General features: G+C 36.8%; 1 protein-coding gene across 1 annotated transcript in view; it reads left to right on the top strand.

The window, feature by feature from the left end:
• Nucleotides 1-22,907, top strand: part of HEATR1 (HEAT repeat containing 1) — a 38,822-nt gene that overhangs the window by 6,773 nt on the left and 9,142 nt on the right. Inside the window, exons 7-30 of the mRNA XM_026844720.1 lie at nt 315-448; nt 2,786-2,894; nt 3,230-3,340; nt 3,795-3,912; nt 5,085-5,192; nt 5,607-5,702; nt 6,704-6,792; nt 7,091-7,302; nt 7,578-7,699; nt 8,206-8,403; nt 9,072-9,255; nt 9,517-9,665; nt 11,633-11,825; nt 12,336-12,508; nt 12,837-13,004; nt 13,842-14,084; nt 14,838-14,969; nt 15,382-15,488; nt 16,559-16,702; nt 17,465-17,583; nt 17,844-17,965; nt 19,427-19,555; nt 20,756-20,986; nt 21,668-21,794. Coding sequence (XP_026700521.1) covers nt 315-448; nt 2,786-2,894; nt 3,230-3,340; nt 3,795-3,912; nt 5,085-5,192; nt 5,607-5,702; nt 6,704-6,792; nt 7,091-7,302; nt 7,578-7,699; nt 8,206-8,403; nt 9,072-9,255; nt 9,517-9,665; nt 11,633-11,825; nt 12,336-12,508; nt 12,837-13,004; nt 13,842-14,084; nt 14,838-14,969; nt 15,382-15,488; nt 16,559-16,702; nt 17,465-17,583; nt 17,844-17,965; nt 19,427-19,555; nt 20,756-20,986; nt 21,668-21,794 — 3,518 coding nt within the window. The remainder of the gene's footprint in view (nt 1-314; nt 449-2,785; nt 2,895-3,229; nt 3,341-3,794; nt 3,913-5,084; nt 5,193-5,606; nt 5,703-6,703; nt 6,793-7,090; nt 7,303-7,577; nt 7,700-8,205; nt 8,404-9,071; nt 9,256-9,516; nt 9,666-11,632; nt 11,826-12,335; nt 12,509-12,836; nt 13,005-13,841; nt 14,085-14,837; nt 14,970-15,381; nt 15,489-16,558; nt 16,703-17,464; nt 17,584-17,843; nt 17,966-19,426; nt 19,556-20,755; nt 20,987-21,667; nt 21,795-22,907) is intronic.

Genomic DNA, 22,907 nt, shown 5'->3' with positions numbered 1-22,907 from the left:
ATCTCTTCCTGCAATCCATACAAGTATTTTTTCTTGTGCTACTTTGAAAAAACACAGGTATGTTCACTGTGCCACTACAGCTGCCGTCCTCAACATACCTGGCAGTATCCTTTTTTCTTCTTGGACAGTAAATGCATCAGTAAACCTCTGGCAGTAAGGAAGTGGAACCCTTTGAATCTTTTCAGCGTTTGTTTATAATGAGGCTGTTACCTGGTGCTGAGAATTGAATCCTTAGGAAGTCTGCTTGGTTTGAAAGTGTTGGTAGCCCAGATGTTTATGCATACTTTTTTCTGTTTCCCTCTTCCATTGTGCAGGCCCTTTAATTATCTGTGCAAAACCACAGAACTGGTAACACTTCTACAAAGCCTTTCAACAGGTTATGATATCTCTCCTCTTCTGCGTTACCTGTTGCCTCACTTTGTTTGCGCTGTCATGAAAACTGACACGGGTAAGTTAGCATACATTTTTACAATTTTGTTGAGTCTGCGGTCAGTGTTGTAGCTGTGTAATTTTAGTTGCTTCTGCTATTAAAACTGTGCCCATACATGTGAAGACCTGGTTGAGGGCTTGTATGTGTGTTGCTTTTTGTTTTGCCAGGTTGTCCTGGTTTCAGATGGGATCAAGCTAATTTTCTTCCTTAGTGGCTAGAACAGCTAGAGTTTTGGACTCAATATAGGATTTGTTATGAGAAAAATGTTGATAAAACACGAATGTTTTCAGTTGTTGCTAAAAAAATCAAGGGCTTTCCAATTCCCCATGTCATGCTAGTATGCAGGTGGACATGAAGCTGGGAGGCAGCACAGCCATAGCAATGGACTCAAATTGACCAATGAAATATTCCATACCATATAACGTCATGCTCAGTATATAGATGAGGATTGTCTGGGAAGTTCAGGCTCTTCCAGGGTTGTGGTTTCAGGATTTTTCCCACCTGGAATCGCTAGTTGGGAATGGGATGGGCACGAGTCAGCAGGGGATAAGCAATCTGTCATGGATAAAATATTTGACATGGTTATGATTTAGCAGCAGTTCAAGATTTATTAATGATGTGAAATAGATTAAAAGGTTGAATTTTAACAGCATTTAATGACTGACCGATTTGAAGGTTAACAGGGTGATTTGGTAGAATATGTTATAATTAAAACAGCAACTTAATTACAAATTTGAGAATGACAAGATTCACACTAACTTACTACAAGGTACCCTAAATGAAAATATATATATGTGCATATGTGTAAGGGCAAAACATACACACAGACAGACAGAAATATTTGGATCCGGTGAAATGTGTAGACACCCATAATGGTGAAGGCAAATGTGAGTATTCAGGTACATAGATAGGTAGTGAGGTGGATGGAAGAGGCTCTCTTAAAGTTAAAATCTCCCTCCTCTCGAGTTCAGAGCAAATACTCAAAAATGCATCAGCATTCCTCAACAGGCACTAATTGAGCCTGGAGAAGTCTGACTTTTCCCTAGCCCTTTGTCAGCTTTGTCAGCAGACAGACTTAAAACCTCGAGAAGTCTGTGCCCAAGAGGTGTCCGAGCTCGGGGGAGATGCTGGGCACAGCCTGCTGCAATCCAGGAACTCTCAGAGGGTCTCACTTAGGGTCACTGTTTATAGGATCTGAAATAATTGACTTTCAGGTACTTTTCTATGTCAGCTCAACGCAGATGATGAAATACTCTGGTACTTTCCAACAGTTACATGGCCCAGAACGTACTAGATTTTGAAGTTCTGGTATCGCCCCCTTTGGGCTATGACCCAGGTACTGGGCTCTCGGGAGTTGATTGATTGTCGTTAGGGTTCCCAAGTGGTAGGGGAGGCAGGAGCCAGGTGCATTAAGCGGGCACCTTATTGCACTGGTCCAAATGCCTTTCACAGTCCGTGTTAGGTTGATATGTGACCCAGGGAGGGGGAATTGCACCGAGTAGCCCGGGAGCTGGGGAGGGAGTTGCACCACCACACAATCACATTGTGCATCACTCATTTGTATATTTTATTATTACTGTTACTGTAATTATTTTAATTTAATTTCAAATATTAAGTTGTGTTTTTATCTCAACCTATGAGTCTCCTTGTCTTTACCCTCCAATTCTTTCCTGCATCCCCTGGGGTAGAGGAGGGTGAGTGAGCGGCTCTGGTATTTGGCTGCCATGACACAGGCCCTACAGAAGAGGCTGGTTTAGGCATTGTTATATCACTTTGATTCAGGTGTGGAAACTTAACTTAATTTTGATGTATGAAATCTCTGACTCTGACATGTGGTGTTGTACCATAAAATCATTTTTAGGTAAGTTACATGTACTCCATATGTATTTTAAGTAGTGGGGGTCTGTGCTTACCTGATAAATTAAACATGCCTGGGACAGCAAGGTTGACTGGCATGCAGCAGTAGCCCGTGTCTGTGCTAGTAAGTCTACACTGTGTACTTGTAACTGCCAAATCATCATTGGGAAAGTTTTTTTTGCTGAAAAGGTCCAGATTCATGCCAGGGAGTGCTGTAGGGAGTTGCTAGCACAGGCTGTGGTAGCAGGTCTGGGACTTTGCAGAGCATACTTGAATTTATTAGTAGCAATACAGCCTTTGGCATTTTAATGACATTGGTATAAAGCATTGCTAGCAGCTCATGAAGAGTTAGCTCTAGTCATCGATGAACATTGTGCTCTTTCAGTTGTGTGCTTGATTCACCAGATGATGATGCTTATACAAGCTTTTTCTTTAATCAGTATGAGGGGGTTATTCTCAAACTGTTGTTCATCTTTTATGATTACATGTTGTCCTTAGAGGAACAAGAAGAATCTGAAGAGATAGAGAATCAGATTTACATCAGACATCTTGAAGCTATTCTTCAAAGTGTACCACTTGAGAAGGGTTTAGATCACCTGTTGGCTTCGTGAGTTAACTTTATTTTCTTCTGCCATACTGCAGTCGCTTTTGATTTAACAACAACAAATTCCTGACAGGGGTATTAGCATTATATGAGTATGTTTTTCCTAGTTCTTAAGTGAACTCCAAAGCTGCATTTTGAAACTGAAGCATTCAGTAATTTGTCAGAGGCTTGGTTTTAGCACTTGTGGGAGTATTTGTGGGACAGAGTGGAACTTCAGGCCAGGAGCAAGTCTGTATTTGCAATATTAATCCTAACCTGTTTAGCAGTGTGCTTTATAACGTTAATGAAAACTGTACTATCCAAAACATGGTGGCTTTTTCTTTTGTTTGTATTTTTAGCAAGTTTCTTGAAGAGTTTATCTCCCGTGGTACAGAGATCGAATCTAATCCTACCCAAATGGCTGCACTCAATCAAAAGATGCTTCCTCTTATCAGACTTCTTGAGAGAAAGTAAGTTCCGTTTTTCTGTGACAGACCCACAGTCTGTAGATTGGTGATGTCAGCTATGATCTTGGCTTATTGGGTGTAGTAAGTTAGCACAATATTCTTGCCCAAATAAATACAGTAAAAATAACCAACTCCTAATCTTTGTCCAAATTTTATTTTACTGATCTACCTTTACATATTTTGTCACTGTAATACAAGGACACAGACCTACTGGCTTTGTACAGCTGCTTGCTGTGTAGCATGACCTTATCTGCTTACTATTTATCCTCGTGGTCTGCATGTCATTCATTTGTGTGAAGACATAATGGTTGATTGCCTTTGCAAAGCTGCTTAAAATAGCTGGTTCAGATGAGCGCATGTATGTTCAGCTTCCTTGTATTTCCCTGCATCTCTCTAGAAAATACATGTTCTTCTATAATACGCTGTGGAAAATGCTGGGGGGTTTGTCTGTTGGCAGGTATCCTAAAGCCTTAGACGCTGTGTTGGAGAAGCATCTGGAAGATTGCACAGATGAGGCTGAGCAAAATCTTTTTCACCAGTTTATTTCTCTTTCATTAAGCTGTGGCAAATACAAGGTAGGTGGAAGCTCAGTTCATGATCCTAGCTCTTACCTGGTTATACTGTCAGAAGGCTGATATTTTGGCAAAGTTCTGCTCTATCTTCCTCTTTCTAAACAAAATCTTTCCCAATTAATAAAAAAATAAATTAAAAAAACCCCAACTGAAATTACTTTGGGGAGGGAGACTTGACCAAAACTGGGGTAAAATCAAAAGTTGTCACATCTTTTAAGTTCATTTTTATCGTGAACAGTCATGAGTGTGGGCTTTTTTCATGGTTAAAATTTATATATTTCCACCTGCCCCAATTGCTATCAGTAATTCTTTTTCCTTAGGAACATGGCCATTGCTTATATTGTGGTGATTTATAGTGATGACATGGTGGTGCCCAGCAAGGCCTCATCTTACTTAAAGATTTCTGTCAGTGTTAGAGGTGTCTGTTTTGGAGAAGTTCACAAACAATTTTATTGCTCTTGAGAGAAGGTGGCTCAGTCTTTTTTGTTGTATCGATTTTATGAATGTTTACAGTGGAAGAATAGTGACTACAGAGTTCTTCCTGTGCCATTTCTGAAGAGCGATTGCAACTCAACCTAACACAGAATAACCTTGAGTGCAACAGATCTAAGGAACTTAGATGTTTAGTATTATGGCTGCTGTCTGTAATGATTGAAAGACTTAAATCACTTAGAAAAAGATGATAAACTACCTATAGAAGTGCTTCATGTATTTTTGTACTGATTCAATGAAGGCACAGTGTCTGTGACCGAGTAACAAGTGGATTAACAGAAAAACAAGGCATGCAGAACAAAGGCATATGGTCCTCTTCTAGCCTTTAAGGTTCCTGAGATAAGTGCACGCAATTGGACTGTCAGGGATGCCTTTTTAACAGTTTCTATCTGTACTCTGTCACACTGACATTGTCACTAGAGCTTTCTCGGAATGCTTAGATAAGTGTAGTGCTTTTCTAGGACAAAAAGGTGTCTGTGGCTTACTGTACTTTTCAAGGTATATTACAGAAACTATTTGCAGAAGTGAAGAGAACCAAATTTGAAACAGTTAAACATCATAATTCTGTAATTGATGCTTTTTGGGCCTGAAATACACGGGTTTTCTTCTGGTACCAAAAATTGCTGAAAGAATTTCTCCCATTATCTTTCATGCAGTAAGTCACTCTGAAATCTATATTTCAGTTTCTGGAAGACTCTGATACCTCCCTTCTGCTTAGTTTGAATCATCCTCAGCCAGCTGTGAGGGTCCTGGCTCTTCAGCATTTGAAGGATGTTATTGAAACATCAAAGGTTCGTGTCCTGAATCTCTCACTTAACAAAACTGACTTAATGTCTTCAAAAGCTGTTTGCCAGACATATCTGTTGAAGTTGAGTGGTATGTTAAACCATTCATATGTCATCCTGACTGGTTTTCATGGTACTTTTAGTAGTCTTCTGTCACCATTTTCCCATATTCTGGAGTCTGGATGTAGTTCTTGTTTATTGAGCTGATTGTAGTCTAAGATAAAATCAAATTTCAAGGATACTTCTGGTTTTCTTTCATTTCTTGTTGCCAATTAGTCTGCCTGTGAGATTTAATTTAAATGATGTTACCACTTTTCTTGTACTGGGATTCAGGTATTTCATTAAAACCCTGTAAATTGTGCTAACAACAATGATTTTTTTTTTTTTTCCCTTTGGCTCCTTTTTCCTTTATTTTTTTAGGAAGGCTTTGATCAGTCTTTCATAGAAGAAGCGATTTTTGGCCGGCTGAAGGATGACAACAGAGATGTTGTAATGTCTGCTCTCAGTTCTTTGGAGGTAAGTGTGTACCTTTTGTATGTCAGGTGAGATTTTAGCTGGTCTTCAATTTGTGTGTCTGGAATGTATTTGTAATTTGTATTTGTAATTGTCCTTCCTCTCATGTCCTTAGTATACAGCTTTTGTCCTTTAACAAGGTGAAGCAGCACAAATTTAGGAGGCTTACAATTCCCCCCCAAATTCCTGCTCCCCGATCTTTCCCAGAGTGTTTGTAATTAACCTGAATTTCTTGATTTTTTTTTTTTTTTTTTGCACAGCTACTAAAGGGTATTTTAATCTTTGATTATTATTTGAAGTGTGCTTCCTGCTTACTCTGTACATTTTTCTATTAAAACGTAAGCCATGTTATCTGCCTTATGGATGGAAAGTGGTGCAGTGACAAGTCATTACACTAGTGAGAAGTGCACAGTTGAGTTTTTCCACATAAGAGTCATTTGGTCAGTTGATAGTGGCAAAGTCCTAAACTCCAGCTCAGGTTTACTGGATAGAACTGTGGTATGCATTGTACTGATTGTTTCCAGCTAGAGTAACAGTCTGACTTTATTGCTTCTGCTAGTAGTAGTGGAGAATATTATTAGCAGTAGTATAATCGGTCTTGTGTGTTCATTCATTCTCAATCACTAAAAATAGGAATCAAAGCACATGAGAGTTTCTTTAGCTTTAGTATCTTTTGTTCACGTGCTTTATATTTTTGTCATGCAGATGCTATGTAAAGTAAAAGCAATTCTTATTTATTTATAAAGTGTTTTTCTTATTGGTTATCAATTTTACCAAACATTTCTGCATTCAGTAAATCTGTACTTAGCATATCAAGAGGGCATACTGGGCAGCCTTAGAACTTCTGTTTACCCTGATAATATTTTTATTACATGATCATCAATAGGAATGCAATTAGTGATGTTTGATCCCTGTTTCCACTTGGTGTAGCAGATACATTTTCCATTACAATATGGTAGATTATTTTGTATTTTATTTAATTTTGTTTTCCTGATTGTTTTCAGATTTTCAGGAAACAAGTCAATCCAGAAGTAGTAGTATCAAGTCTTTTAAACATCTTCCAGAAAGCTGATCTTTCAAAGGATGGAAAGTGGTATGTTTGTGCCTTTTTTTCTGTCTACAAGTCTTTTGAATAAATTAAATTTTTAAAAAGTAACTGTAAAGTATACTTTTAAAACTGCTTTTCACTTGAAATACTTTTTTGTTATGCTATATCTGTGCTGAGTTACAAGAGAAACATTCTATTATTTGCACACCGTTTCCCATGAATTCCTTATTTGTTCTCACTGCTATTTGGATTCATTTCTGCAGTGGAAAATGGAGAACAAATCAAAGAAATGTTCCTGGTATGCTTGAGCAGTGGGTCTTCAACATGACTTTTTCTCTTTTAGGTACAAGGTTCTGGAGCGAGCAATAAAAATTTTAGTCAAAGAGGAGATTTTAAAAGAGAAGAAAGAGCTACTAGATGAAGCAGTAATGCAGTTGTTACCTTTTATGGTAGTCACTAACGCGAATTCAAAATCCTCAGATTGGAAAATGGCTGTTTGTCTGTCAGAATCTGGTCTCTGCTCCTTACACTATTTACTGAAGGGTTGGCCAGAAGGTAAAGCATTAATTGTAACTAATCTGGTGAAAGAAAAATTGTGACAATTTAGGATATCATCCTTACTGAATCTAAACATTTACTGAAGGAGACTGGCTAGCATTAACAACCTATCATGCTATGAGTGTGAATGGAGTTCTTTTAAAAAGATTTTGAAAAGATGAAGAAATTGTCTAGTATGTTTCTGAGTGTTTCTTATTACTGAGCCACCAGTGTTTTAATATGTGATTTCTATATGTAAGATTGTCTGATTATTGTTTTTTTCCTTGGCATAGCTCTTGAAGAAGTAATTAAATCTAGCAAGTCCTCAGAGTTGATTGGAGAGGCCAGCAATAAAATGATTCTGCTGTTTTCTGAAAACATGACTTCAGGGGACCCTTCCTCACTGTTGCAAATGGTATGTGTACCGTGTTACTCTAACCTTAAGAGATCTTTCTTTCGGGGTGAACACTGCAGTAGAACAGAATGTGATATATAAGAACTTTGTATGTGCTCTTCTTAGCATTAGTGTGCTATCATCAAGGTGCTAGGCAAATACATATATGAAATATCAAACCCCAATACAGTCTAAATAAAACAGATTTCTACCTTAACAAAAGGAAAAGAAGTGAAACTATTACCTAATTGGACAAATGATTAGTGTAAATAAATTCCAGAAACTTTTCGTTTCCTGAAAAATAATTCTAGAGAATAAACAAGTGTATCTATGGGTAGTGCATAGAAATAGATGTTTGTGCATTCCCAGGTTCCAAAGAGTACCATTACAGCAGACAGTAACTTGTTACCACTCACAGAAGGTAAGAAGGGTTTAATTGGATGTGCAAATGAAAAATGGTGTAAAGTCATAGTGAAGTCCCACTGTCTTACAGACTTTTTCTTGTTGTTTTTCTTCCACTGTCTAAGGTTGATGAACTGATACTCATTGCTGAAACGGAATCTGACAGTGTGAGACGGAAAGTAACTGCTCATATAGTTGGTTCAGTGCTTGTTCAGTGCTGCTGCAATACACAGATGAAGGGAAGTTATTTTTCAGTGGCTATCAAAGTCTTCTGTTTCTTGAATAAAAAAATAAGAAATCTCAGAGCTTGTGATCATGCAGAGGTAAGATATAAACAGTTTAATTTCTTTTCAGAGCAAAACCACACTTGGCAGCAGCACTAGAAGCTGCCATTAAGAATGTCTCTTACGTTTCTTACATTCTCATACATTTTACCGCTCTAGCGAGTCTGTATTAAAAAATTAAGAACTCCAGATCTTTAGGGTAACATCCCACCAACTGTTTCCATTTTCAGTGCTGTGAGCTTGGCACAAAGTTTGGAGCTTTTCTGCCGTCTACCCTGTGGAATTATGGGGTGTTATTTTTTATTAGTGTGGTGTCATTAGTTATTCTGACCTCAGATTATTCCATTCAAGAGTTTATATATAAACAAGTATTTGAAAGTTATGGATTATACTGCTAGAACAGAGCTAGGTGAAAGGATTAAAACTGAATGTCTACAAAATGCTGTAACTTGTAATCCCTTTGAAGAGATATTTTAGAGAGATTGGTATTTTACTCTTCTGTTAACTCACTTATGTACACTTAATTGTGGTAGTAGGAGCTGGCATTGGTTTTAAAACTGCAAATTCAAGTTAAATGTAAAATCAGAGATGTAATTAACATCATAAGGATACCTGTTTTGAGGTTGGAAGTTAAATATCACTGAATTTTAGTGCTAGATTTCTGTCTTCTGTTGCATGAAATTGAGTTAATGAATTTTCATTCACAGGAAGCTCCCCTAAATTGGTCTATTGAAACAGCAGAGGAAACTTTGGTGCCTAAGGACTTGTTAACTGCATATATAGAAAAGCTCGATAGGGATCAGACTGCTCATGCAGAGGAGTTAGCTATGTTCCTGTTCTTACTGAAAAGCTTCATTAATGGCCTAAAACCTCCTCTGTCCTTTTCAAAAGGTAGGTATTAAGCTTTTGAGTCTTTTGTATCAATAGAGTGAAGGAGGGTTAATTTTTTATCTTTTGGATTTGCTGGAAAGAAGCAAGCCTTCCTTCCCTAACCTTCTTCCTTTGTTGTTATTGAGGTCTGTAAGGATTACTTGTGAACATGAAATCGGCCAAATATATTGTTGTTTTCTAATAGAGATGTCTGTTTTCTCTTGGTTTCTGAAGGTGTTCGTATGCGTCCACTGTGTCTTATTTTTAACCTGTATCTTTTAGAGGAAACCTGGTGGAATCCCGAGTCTCTGAATCAAGAAAAACAAGACTACCTGCACCTCCTTTTGGGGCTATTTGACCTACTTGTCTGTGGAGCTAGTGAGGGAAGCAATGCTATTCAGTACAGAGCATTGATGAATCTCTTGCTTAAGGTATTATTTTGGCATTTGTTGCTCTGAATTATTAGTCATCAACTATTATGCAGTTAAATAATTTTAAGAAAGACTGAGAAAAATGGAGAACTAATCATGCAACTCTGCTTGTGGCTTGATGGTACTGTGAGCAGATGGAAGGCTAAGCTTCAGCTGGTTAGTTAACCCTAATCAAATGTAATAGTGGAAAACTAAAGGAAAAAAATAGTAAATGGACCAATTGATGCAAAAATGAAAACAGAAAACTGATTTGCAGGACAAGGTCAAGAGCTTAAAGCTTGATCTAAAAGTTTTGGTTCTATCTGGGAGCAAAGCAAACAGTTGCTCTGTAAAATTTTTTAGTTTTTAAATACAAAAATCGAAAGGAAAACTTTGAGAAGACGTTGCATGTTTCATTAGAACATCATCTCATGTTTTCTTACCCCCACTGAGATTGATACACTTTTGTGAAGAGAATAGGGGATTTTGGCAGTCTGGATTTTAGATGACAGGGTGTAATAACTACATTCTGAGGAAAAGAGAAGCAAAAAAACTGACACAAAGCCAAATTTGTTGCTGTTTCATCAAGAACAGCACATGACAAACACAAACAAAGGAAGGAAAGAATAGCAATGATTTCATAACAATAAAACTTTTCTGATGTTAATTCTTGTATATAACTTTGTCTAATTATCAGTCACTCCAAGATCTAGTGAAATTATAGTGACACTGAGCTGTTAGAGATTCAGTGCCTGGCTAGGTAAAGGCTGCCAGCAGGGAAGGAAGGATATTATTTTGGTGAGATTTTTGACTGAGTAAGCTGGGTCATACTGCACAGAAGAAAATGAGGTTGAAAGAGGGACTACAGAACATTTGTGGAATGGCATTAGTAGTGTTCTATGACCTAGTGAAGGCAACAGCTGCAGTAATAATTTGCTGCTTTCACCTGAGGAATAATGCTGGTCTCTGCTTTTGTAGAGTATCTCAGAAGCTGTATCAGTTGTTCCGGCAAGCTTGTTCAGTCTGCGGGATGTTGAGTGGGCACTCCTGTTTGATGAATGAAGAGCTCTTAGGATTCAAGAGAGCATCTTGCAGACAGAAAGCATGCTAGCTATTGTTGGACCATGTAGTAAGCAAGAACTTTAAATTGATTGGGAATACTGTTAGGAGACAAGGTAACTGCTTCAGAATTGAAAGCTATCCTCCTTAAATTGTGACACAAAGGTCCTAAAACAAAGCCAAAGTAGTTGGATGTAGATGTGTGAAAAACTGAATAGAATCTTCTTGGAGCAGCTATTACTGTTGGCGGGGAAGAAGACACTCTGACCTGTGTCTGCAATGGTCAGTGATACATTTACAATTGAGTTTGTTACTCTTGGTCCATGCTTTATTAGTATAAAGCCTATACAGCCAATCCAGGGCAATCTGTAAGAAAAAAGTTTAGTGTGAATATTCAGCGCAGAAAGTTTTGCTGTACAAGGAAATTGGATGCCCAGCTCTTCTCAGACACTAGTTTATAGGTTTCTGAAAATCACTTCATACAACTGGTGAAAAAGTCAGGAATTACTTGAAACGCTTTTAAGATTACTGCTGCACAAAACAGAAAATAGAAGTTCTTTGTTTTGCATATAACAGTTTTCTTGCGCAGTTGACATAATATACAAATGTTCATATGGATGTATTTCCACTGTTACAATTTTTTTAAAAAATCCCTTGTATTTACATACCTATAGACTACAACTTATCTGTTAAACTAAAGCCAGATGTTAAGAAACACGTGGAGTTGTATACACAGGCAACTGCTGTTTACCCAAAAGCATTTGCTCTAACTTTTTCTTCCCAAAAGACACTGTTTCGGATCGTTTAGTTCTCTTCCTGTCTACTCCTTTGATTTGGGTGGTTTATCAGATGTTGTGAGTAGTAGTTTGCCAAATAAAGTTATTAAACAAGTGCTTTTTTTTTTTTTTCTTTTTTGTGTGTGTGTTAAGGTACATCTAAAAGATTCAGAATCTCTCTTCAAATTCCTTTCAATTTTATGGACTTATAGTTATAACCTTTCAAATCATCTAAACTATGAAGTCAGTGCAATGCTACAGACTCAAGCTCTATATATTGGCTATTCACTGCTTGAATCACAGACATCCCAGAAAAAGAAACAACTGCTATTGCCATCATCTCCAGGTAAATAAGACAGTATCTATCTCTCATCTTAAGACTTAATCACAGTATTTTTAAATTTTTGTATAATTTTACTATGTTATATACCGTGAAGAGTATCTATAGCTATTTATGTTCAGCTGCAGTAGGCTGAGACGCCTCTGTTTCTTGCTGATTCACTGCAGCAGTTAGTAGCCCAAGCTTGGAAGTAGGTGAAACCACTTTGTGTTTCTTTAACACTTAAGAGTGAAAGCTATGCTGAAGAAGTCAGTTACAGCACTTTACTATCTGTGCAGTATAAGGATGTGGCAGTCAGTAGCAATATATGAACTCTCTCAGTTTAAATATTAAGGACTGTGATGAGGAAGTTCAGAGCCATGGTTTTGTGTAGTCTAGAGGTTTACAGTGAAAAGAGGTGACTTTTGGAATTAAAAATTAATGCCGATGCCTCTTCAGGGACAGAAACAGTGAAATGCTGATTGCTCACTTTATTCTGTAATTTTTAACTCCTTCCTTCCCTCACTCTTTTTGCAGTGGTGATATCTTTGCTAATTAACTTGGGTAGTCCTGTGAGTGAAGTTCGAAGGGCAGCTCTCAACTGCCTCCATTCCTTGAGAGGGATAAAGGAGTCTCTATTTCATCCTATGCTTCAGCATTTGGAGCAAAAGACAGAAGAGATCATATCTGACCCTACATACATAACACAGGTATTTTTGTTATTGTTATACATTAATACAAGTTTCGTCTGCTGCTGTGAGCTCCCATCTTTTCTAAAAGAAATCACGTTAACTGGGAAAGTTCATTGTCTTTTTATGCTGTAATAGACTGGGGTTTTTTAAAGGACTATATAAAAAAAGTGATTTATCTACAGAGAATTGAGAATATCAATCAAATAAGAGATATTAACTTGTGACTTATTTACAGATGAAAAATCCTGTTTGTATCTAAATTGCATTATTACCAAAGCATTGGATAAGCATTATTTTAAGGCATTTTCATTACAGGGAAATAATTTTCACTTTGTTAATGAACTAGATTATGGAAACTCTATTTGAGGATCTTGAGACCCAACCAAAACAGAAATCCCAGAAGAAAAAATTGTTGGAAGCTTTGGAAAGCATACTTGATGGTGTACAGAACCCTATTTTCCCATCATATATTGCAAGAAATTTAATGAAAATTCTCCATGAAGTCCATGGTGAGGTAAGTGCTGCCTTTCTAGTTGTTTTAATGGTTCTGCACTTGATTGCTGAAATCAAATTTCATTTAGTAATAATGCTGTTAAATAACTTCATAATGTATTAGACTATTAGGCATTGTTGATACTTCTAATAATATGCAGTAGTGCTGCAAAGTATGATTTAATGAAACATAAAATACTTGCATGCTCCATCCAAGAAAGTACAGGCTACTGAGTTTTGCACTGGCGTTCTTAAGGAAACTCCCTTGTTACTGAAAAAGACTGTTTCAGAGAAGCAGATTCTTCCAGAAAGAAATTATTACCTTGGTTAGATATCAGTGAATATAGTTTTCTGTACGGAATTGTAACATATTAAGTAGTACTACTAATTTTATTTCACAGAATCGCAGAATTTGTATTAAGCTCCTCATATCTAGTATATTCAGAAGTCTAAGGAAAATACATGAGTTCAGTGTTCAAAAATGAATGAAATTATTAATTTTTATGCTCTGTCCAGTTGTATGTATTTTGTAAGGATTGTGAACTGCATAGAGTATGAACATTGTTGCCTCACATTTGGGGTTTGTAGGAGACAGTCATAAATGGGTGAAAAAAATTGCATTATTTCTGTACTTTAAAAATATGAAATACTACTCTTCAAAGGAGAATGGCAAAGAAGAAGATGAGCATGTACTCAATAACAAGTCCTGTATTTTTGCTCTTGAACAGCTGTTGCATAGAATACTGTATACAGGGTGTTACCGGAGAAGGGGATTTGCAGTAAAATGCAGCTGTGCTATTGGAAGTTTGTTAAAATGAGAATTGAAATAACTTCTGTTATGAATTCCCTCTGTTTACAGATGATTCTTTCTCACCTCTTGCCTGCACTAGACAGGTTGCTAGAGAAGGTCTTTAAGAAACCCAAGGCAATGTTGAAAGATGAAGTTGTTCTCCTGCATCTCATTCTTGGAAAATTTAATGAATATTCAGCAAGCCTCTTGTGCAAGAATCAGCAGAGTCTGGATTTATTTATCAAAAGTCTGCATGCTGATAAGAAAATCTATGAGGAAATTCCACCATTTCAGATCACAGCACTTGGGCAGGTATGGTTTTATGAAAGATCTTTAATTTTATGCTTAAAGCAAATAGCAGTGTTTATGATTGGATTCACAAGGGCTCTTTCTGTCTTAAGGAGTCCATAGCTTTTTACCTGTCCTTTAGTACAGTTTTTCAAGGTCTCCATAGCATCTTTGAAACATCTAAATAGGCTGCAAAACTATCTCTTAAACTTACCAAAAGGAGAAACGACTGCTTGTCTTTTTTTTTTTTTTTTTTTTTTTTAATTTTGACAGTTGCAGAATAGAAATATCATTGTATTTGCATACAGATGTATACCTTTATCACTGCCTGCAGGTACTACTGTTCCACTGTCCTTAGTTTTTATCAGGCAGGCAGGAGCTTTACCTCGTTTCTATTCTGAGGAAAAACTTATGAAAACACAGGAGGTGAGAAATAGTCTCATTTGAAGTAGGCTACAAATTCAGGCCTTCTATTAGCCAGATATTAGCGTATACTTACCGAAGGCTGGCAACAGCAAGTTTGTTCCCCCCACCAAGCAGACTGTGTGAAATGTTTCAGGAATCTATATGTCTGATGGATATCAGAAGTATGTGCTTTGCATCTAAGGATTCCTGGATCTGTACAAATACATAGTTAATGTGCAAATTTTTCGAGGTATGTTCATGTGGAACTGGGTGTGTTATACATAATCTAACATACTTAAGTTCCATAGCTCATTATTTTGTTAACTTCTTACAGTAAACCTCTCTGCCTCTTTTCGTTTTTCCCTTTTGTAGATTACTAAACCATTCTTTGCAGCTGTGTCAGATGGGACGGTACAACAGCAGCTATTAAAAGTATTGTTTGACTTACTGTTAAACTGTAAGAACCCGCTTTGTGCCCAGATGGTTAGCAGTGTGTTTAAAGGGGTAAGTGGCAAACTCCAGAACATAGAAATATGTTAAAACCTGTTGCAGTGTTGCTACACTCAGTAACACTCATTGTTTATTATAATTCGTAGCATGAAAGGAATCGGAAACTATTTGTCACCTAATATGATTGTGTTAATGACATGAAAAGTTTGTTAAATGACTGGTTTTAGAAGGTGTTCCTTTAGAAGGCATGCATCAGTCATTTACTATACTATATGAATGAATTCAGCAGAAATCACTTCTTTCTGCTGCACTCATTTTCATTTTTGGGGATATGATTTAAATATGTGGATTACATAACCATATGTGCATGAAAGGAATGTCTTTTAAAAAAAAGGAGGTGACACAGACAGGAGATGTGATATGACATGTTGCTCATTGGTACTTGCATTATTGTTCTTTGTTTCAGATTTCGGTGGGTGCTGAGCAGATGGTCAGAGAACTGGAGCCTCCTGAGAAAACCAAAAGTCTGGCCACTGTACAGCAAACTAGAAGGCAGAAAATGCAGCAACAGAGGTAAAATAACTAGAAGCCCAAAAGTATCTGTACAATTTGAAAATGCCACTTGTTTTGCTACATTCCATGATTTGTATTGAAAGCGTAAGCATCTATTTCTTTTTCCTTGCACAGTAAAATAACTCTGAGCTACTTTTGACAAGAGAAAACCAAATCTTGCTGCTTGAGAACTGACAACTGTAGTCAGAATTTAAAAAAAAAAAAAAAATCCAGTAGCTTTAATGTTGACATTTGCTCTTATAGCATCTGGCTTGACACAGATGAACAAGATTCATTTTTGTAGGTATTAAAGATGTATGGACAAATTACATATATATGGCTGAAGCCTACAGATGCTCATCAAAATATTCCTTTTAGTTGACTGAAAAACAGTATTTTCTTTCAGATAAAACATTAATACAATCATTAATTTTTTTATTTCTTTGCCATCTTTCTTCATTCTCGTAAGGAAGGAGCTGTTTTGTCCACTCATTAAGTGTTGGCTGTTAGCTGTTGTTGAAACAGGATATTGAGTTGATTTTATTGGTTTAACATAGAATAGCTGTTCTTACTTTGCTTCACTTGACCTTTTTAATAATCATTATTAAATTGGTTATTTAATATTTAATAATCATCACCCATTAGATTGATCCATCTGAAAGCTTTGTCAGTTTATAAACACACGCACTTGCACACACCCCCATTGCCTGCATAGTCAGTAGTTAGACAACTAGTGGTTCCAGAGATGCAAGTTTCCTGAATGGCAAGCAGATCAGCATGTGGACAGTAATTTGGCAGTTGTTTTTTTTTTTTCCACAGAAGTCTGCTTCATTGTGTAGAATTTTTTGTATACACAGAAGGCATCCTATACTTTCTTGTTTTTTTCAAGTTTGGTCTGAATTTTCTGTTTAAAATGTGTTGCTGCTTCAATTAAAAACACATGCATTGCCACCTCTCCCAGGAGAAGCAGTAAAGGATATTACTATGTGAAAGGAAATGTGTCTTTTACTTAGCATGCGTGTTTGTTCCCTGAAACACGGTCCTCTTTTCTTTGCAAATTTATATCCTGATTGTTTGTCTTATCTTTTTAGAAAGCTCCAAGATGCAGAATTGGCACCAGAAGCAAGCCACTTCAGCTGGCAGAGGGTCATGCTTATTCTGGAATTACTGCAGCATAAGAAGAAACTTAGACGTCCACAGGCATTGGTGCCTGCACTTTTTAACCTGCTGAGCCGGTAATTCTGTCTTCATAGCACATGAGTCCCTGAGCATTCTCTTCTGTAGCAGACACCGTAAAGCATTAAAATATGAGCTGCTTTCTCTCTGCTTTGTTGCCATGTTTTGTAGCTTATCTTGCCTTTTTTACTTGCACTTGTTTTAGGTAAATCAGGTGAGGGGAATGGGAAGTTGTTAATACTTTTTTTTCTCTTTTAAACAATGTTGTGAGCTTTTTAAAACTTCTACCTGCTTATGTGAAGACTTTGTCTCTCAGATGGAGGGATTAGGATCACCAAGAAGGATGAGACCTGTGCTAAAACTGGTACAATTGACAAGACTTCTGTCTTTTGCAGAGCTATTATAATAATACTCTAAGGTTTAAAATTCCTCCCAAAATGTTATGGAACAGCCTTCATCCTATGCAACCTAAGAAAATTTTCACTTTTTCTGCCAGCACTATCTCCAGGCACTTAGGAAAGCTTACATACAGATAGGGTATTTATTTTTTCTTATTACTTGCCTTTACATAGACTGGCAATCATATTTCAGATAATTATCTTATTCTCCTGACAGCACTTTGATGCATGTCTTTTATTAGACCAGTTGATGTATTTGAAAACAAGAAAAGATACACTTTCTGGCAAATGCTTTTTAGAAGCCTTGACTTAGAACTTATGTAGAATGAAGATTGCAGTTTCTTATTTGTATCTTAATATGCAGTTTGGTCACTTATTTTTCTGTTGTCTTTTTCAATTTCTTACTTTTTCCTGAATGTGTAGGTGTCTGGAACCTATGGCATCAGAAGAAGAAAATATGGAATATACAAAGCAGCTAATCCTCAGCTGCCTGCTAAGCATCTGTCAGAAATTGTCTTCAGATAGTAGCAAGATCCCAGCAGGTAAAAATTACCAGACACATTTCTTGATACTTCTCTCACCAGTACAGCATTAAAACAATGGCCTCTAACTTCTTTTCTGAGCCTACGCAGTATTCTTGAGGAGAGATAGATTCCTCCGTAGGACATACAAGTTTGCCTTATTATTTTTTGTAGATCCCTTAGATATGGTCTACAAATTGAAACCAGTGCTTGGGTGCACTGTTTATTCCTACGTGGTTGACTGTTCAGATGTTAATCAGTGAATATTTTTTTACTTGCAGATATCCTTGACAAAGAAAAATTCAATGTGGAAGTGATAGTTCAGTGCATCAGGGTATCTAAAACGCCTCAGACACATCACCATGCACTCCTTCTTCTTGGTGCTGTTGCTGGCATGTTTCCTGTAAGTAGTACCTGAAATCTATGTGTCAGCTCTTCCTATTCCAAATACTGGGAAGAGTGAACATACAGAGATGTTCTATGAAAAGAAACTTTCTGAAAGGAGTAAGAGGCAAAATTGACAGGTTCCTTGCTCTTTTAGGACTTTCTATTCCATTTTTATTTCAGAATGAATCTCTTGTCTTGATGCTTTGGTCACTAGTCATTTATGACTTGCAGTGAAGTACATTAGAAATGGAAGGTGGTTTCTAACAGCCCTGCCTCAGCTTCCTGCTGTGGTCAGAGTTCTTGTGCATTGTTTCTTCTTTCCACTTGTTTTTTATATACAAGAGAGAAAACATCTAGCCCAATAGCACATGTATTCTTACAAGTTCCTATCTTGTACAAAACTGAGGAATGTAGTTGTAGTTGATAAAATCGGGTTGGTCTGATTTTAATCGACCGAGAAACAGGCCTTTTCTTCTATGGATTGAAATTTAACTGTACACTCCGTCTTCTAAGTAAGATTCTTTTGCTTTGAAACCATAAAAGCAGTAAAATGTATCCAGATGCATCAGACTCAGTTTGCATCTTTCAGTACTTCCTCCACAAATTTGGAAAGATGATGTTTTTTTCCAACAGGTAAAACTGGAATGTTTTTGACAAATTTTTGGAGGATTTGGCTTTAATTTGGGGATTATTTTTCTTTGATGCTGTCTTACTGCCATCACCTGCTATAGAACTGAGGTTTTATTCTACATTAATATTGGCTCTTACAAGATTTATAAGGTCAGAATACAAGGAAATATTTCGTATGAGTCTCAGCTCTCCTTTTAAATCTAAGACACTCCTTTACTCCACTAAAACTCAATGAAAAACGTGCCCATAACTTCTTGCTCTAAATTCTGGCAGACTCTAGGATGCTAACTCTTGAGCTGGGTGACACCTCTGATCCAGTCCTCTTAATTACTTTGATTACAGTCTAGCCCCCCAAAAAGCCAAGAATTAAAATTAGCATGGTTGGGTTTCCATTGTAGGATGCTAAATATTGCAGATGTTTTACAGATATAAAAAAGATGGGTGGGAACGGTATGAAAATCACTGGAATCTGTGCCACATTCACATTTGTGCTTCTGCAAATCCCATAGCTGATTTTGCATGTCATACTACCATGGCACTGAGCTGACAAATACCGAGGTGTTTCATCAGACTCATCTCTCAATTTCCACTCTTTAATTACTTGCTTAGAGGTGTATCTTGGTTTCTAAGTAATATTCAGAACTCTTAATGATCACATAGTAAATAGCTTTAAGGGACACTATACATTTCAGATCAGTGTAGTGGAGATTTTGGAAGATACTAATGATTCTCATTCTCTTTTATAGGAATCTAGTGACATTTGTGGGAATGAGAAAAGTCTAAAGGTATAATATGCAGAGCAGCGCAGTTCAGAAAATACACTAATCATGTCTTTCGTCTTTTCCAGGATAAGGTTCTCCATAACATCATGCCCATTTTTACTTTCATGGGAGCAAATGTCTTGCGTCTGGATGATACTTACACATTCCAAGTAATTAATAAGACAGTGCAGATGGTTATTCCAGCTCTTATACAGGTAAATTTGTCTGCTTAATGGAAAGGAGTAGAAAAATGTGAACAATGTAAGTAGAGTAAATTGTTTAGAATACAGTGGTAGAATATGTTGTAGCCTACTCTAGGATTATTTTTAGATAGATATTAAATTACATAAATATATTAACTCCAAATTACATAAATATAATATCACAACTGTACCTAAATAGGACTTGAAACATACTTTAAGTTCAAGTTCTTCATCGTAAAATTAGAAGGCAAGTTCAGTAGAGGAACCATTGGAAATAAGAAGGTGGCTATTAGTACTATAATAATATGTCATAGTCATATCTGTAGTAGACATGGTCTGAAGGAAGAGGAAAGGTAAACATTTGACAAATGCTTCTATTCTTCCAGCTTGTGTGGGTTTTGTGTTTGTCTGGGCATCTTAGATAGTTACAAACCAAAACAAAAATACATCATTGTTTTTCAAAAGGGACATTTTTTTCTGGAGTCAGATTTCACTTGCACCTAATGAACTTTCATTCTAGAGTCATTCATAGATTTAAACATGAAAAACGGCATATAAATTTTTTATGTAAAAATGAATTCTGAAAAAATTCTTCTTCTAACAGTGGGTGGTGAGTTCCCAGTGTATTTTTTTAATGGTATGTATACACATTTTGCATCCTCTTGCATATCTGTTAGAGAAATCAAGTTACTCTCTTTTTTTATTATTTTTATTTTTTTATTTATTTAAAACCTTTCATAGCAGCCATCACAAGTTTCTGTAACTCTTTATGGCACACACAATTATTACATGTGGGGAGAACCTAATGTTACTTACCTGAGATCATGTAGCCTATTCATATTATTTTTACTAGGCCCTTGAATCCAAGACCCTAACTTACAGGCAGAGTTTTCTGAAGGATGTGGCATTGCTTTCCCTTGAAAACGTCCTGCTTGTTCCAGCTGATGCCAAGTAACTTTTCGTTCTTTTGTTTCTTTTCTTTCTTCACACAGTTCATTTTCAGTGTTTAAGGAAGATGCTTCAAATAAAATAAGAAAAGAAAGAAAAGAAAGAAAACTTTATTTTGGAGCACTTAAATTTTCCTTGAGATTATACTTTTGGTAATGCTGTTATCAGGCATGTAGTGCTTTCTCTCATTTTCTGAATTTACAAGAAAGAACTTGTACCTATCTGTGATAACCTGTTTGAACTGCTGTACCTGTTTGTACATAGGCTGAAGACAGTGATTTGTCGGAGTCCTCGGGAAGCGTGGAAGAGGTGGTGATCAAGATCATTCGTGTGTTTGTGGATGCCTTGCCCCATGTGCCAGAGCACCGACGCCTGCCAATCCTGGCCCAGCTGATTACTACGCTGGGAGGAGACAAGTTCCTCTGGGTTCTCCTGGTGCTGCTGTTTGAGCAGTATGTGACCAAAACTGTGACTGCGACATCAAGCACCGACAAGGTTAGAAGACTAGTGGGCTCAACTTTTTCCTCAAGAGGCTGATCTCCCCTTTTCTGTTTATGGTCTTTCTTGCCTTTAAGAAAGGGCAAGCTCCTACATTATGCTAAAATAAGTAGTGAGCTCTGAGCTTGTGCTGTAGCAGAACCTGATGGTGATGTTGATTATGACTTGTATTGCAGATAGGATATTGTTTTGTCCTGCAGCCTGAACAATAAGTCAGATCATATTGTACAGCAATCCTTGACATGAAGAGCTGATAATCTCATTATGAAGTGCTTCAGTATTTTTAAAGGTTTTATTTTTTTCTTTAACTGTGTTTGTAAAACATAATACTGGTCTTCCTGTACAGACCAAGATAAAAACCCTATTGTGTTTTTGTGTAATCAGGCCCTTGTATTGGGTGAAAGCATAGCTTATGGGGAAGACTGAGAGTTATTAAAGGAACATTGGTGAGAAGATACAGTCTTTGCTGTAGCAATTTAATCTCTTTCTGCTCCCTCCGGAACTATGTTCTCTGCAAGAGCTTGCTGCTATTACCTTTAGTGTTAATCCTAGCAGTATCGAGCTCACCATGGCATTTTCACAAACTCACTGAGAAGTTTTTGAGTCTTTTTATCATGAGTAGTAATACTTTTTTTTAATTCTTTAATTTTTTTTTTATTATTTCTAAACCATAAACAGGATGCTGTTCTGGAAGCAGACACTGAATTTTGGATTTCCATCTGTTGCAAATTTAATGTACATTCTCAGTTCCAGAGCATGATGAAAATAATTCAGTACTTGACAGAGCTACCAGAGAACAAAGAAGGTAACCACAAAACAGAGCCAGCAAATGCATGTAAACCTTCCTATTACAATAGAACAAGGGGTAATGGTTTTAAACTAAGAGAGGGTAGATTTAGGCTAGATAGAAGGAAGAGATTTTTTAACGTGAGGGTGGTGAAACACTAGAACAGGTTTCCTAGAGAGGTGGTAGGTGCCCGGTAGGCGCCCCATCCCAGGAAAAATTCAAGGTCAGGCTGGACGGGGCTTTGAGCAACCTGGTCTAGTTGAAGATGTCCCTGCTCACTGCAGGGGGATTGGACTAGATGACTTTTAAAGGTCTCTTCCAACCCAAACTATTCGATGATTCTATTACTCCTCTAGACAGAAGACTTAAGGGATACAGAATTACTATAATAAAAAAAGGCTAAGATATGCTATTACTTTTTTAATCCATTTAATTATAGATTAATTTGAGTGCTTAGAATCAAACAGTAAGCCTCATGTAGAAGGCACAGTAAACAATTTAGTTGAAATAAAAAGCAGACAAAGTTGAAATTCATAGCAGACAAAATCACAGAGACTACCAGTCATTTTTGGTGGTTGGTGGTTTGTTTTTGTTTTTTTTTAAGGTTTCATTTCTTTCTACTAAAATGTAGTGAAGCAGTAATTAAATACGTTTTAATACTTGTCCAGTCTGTTATTTCAAAGAGAACTGGTGAAGGTGGGTGAAGGTTTTTTGTTTCGTTTTTAAATTAGGACTTGCAGTATTCATTGTTTGAATACATTTTCTCAGCCAGAAAGGACCAGGTAATGACACTGAAAGCAGTTTTCCCAAATATGTGATGCACAATGCATATGGTTCTGCCTCAAAAGTCTCTCATGTTTGTAGCCAGTGTACCATAGCTTTAGCACCAAGAAAAAAGGTTGTTCACATAAAAATGATAAGATAGAATGGCAGTGAAATGGCACTACTTCTTTTCAGGCTGTTGAAATGAAAAATTTATCTCCTGTGATATTTCAGAGCATATTTTTTGGAACTTTGACATGATACTGGATACTGCAGAATGATTGTCCTTGGTAGGCATCTGACTGTAATTTTGCTTTGTTTCTGTAACCAGAAATCAAATGTCTTTTTATCTTGGCTGCAAATTTGTTT

This window comes from Athene cunicularia, assembly GCF_003259725.1.
Source record: "Athene cunicularia isolate RWA chromosome 3 unlocalized genomic scaffold, athCun1 chr3_part1, whole genome shotgun sequence".
NCBI classification, from domain to species: Eukaryota; Metazoa; Chordata; class Aves; order Strigiformes; family Strigidae; genus Athene; species Athene cunicularia.
The sequence above is the reverse complement of the archived record's forward strand: the minus strand, read 5'-3'. Positions and strand labels throughout refer to the sequence as shown.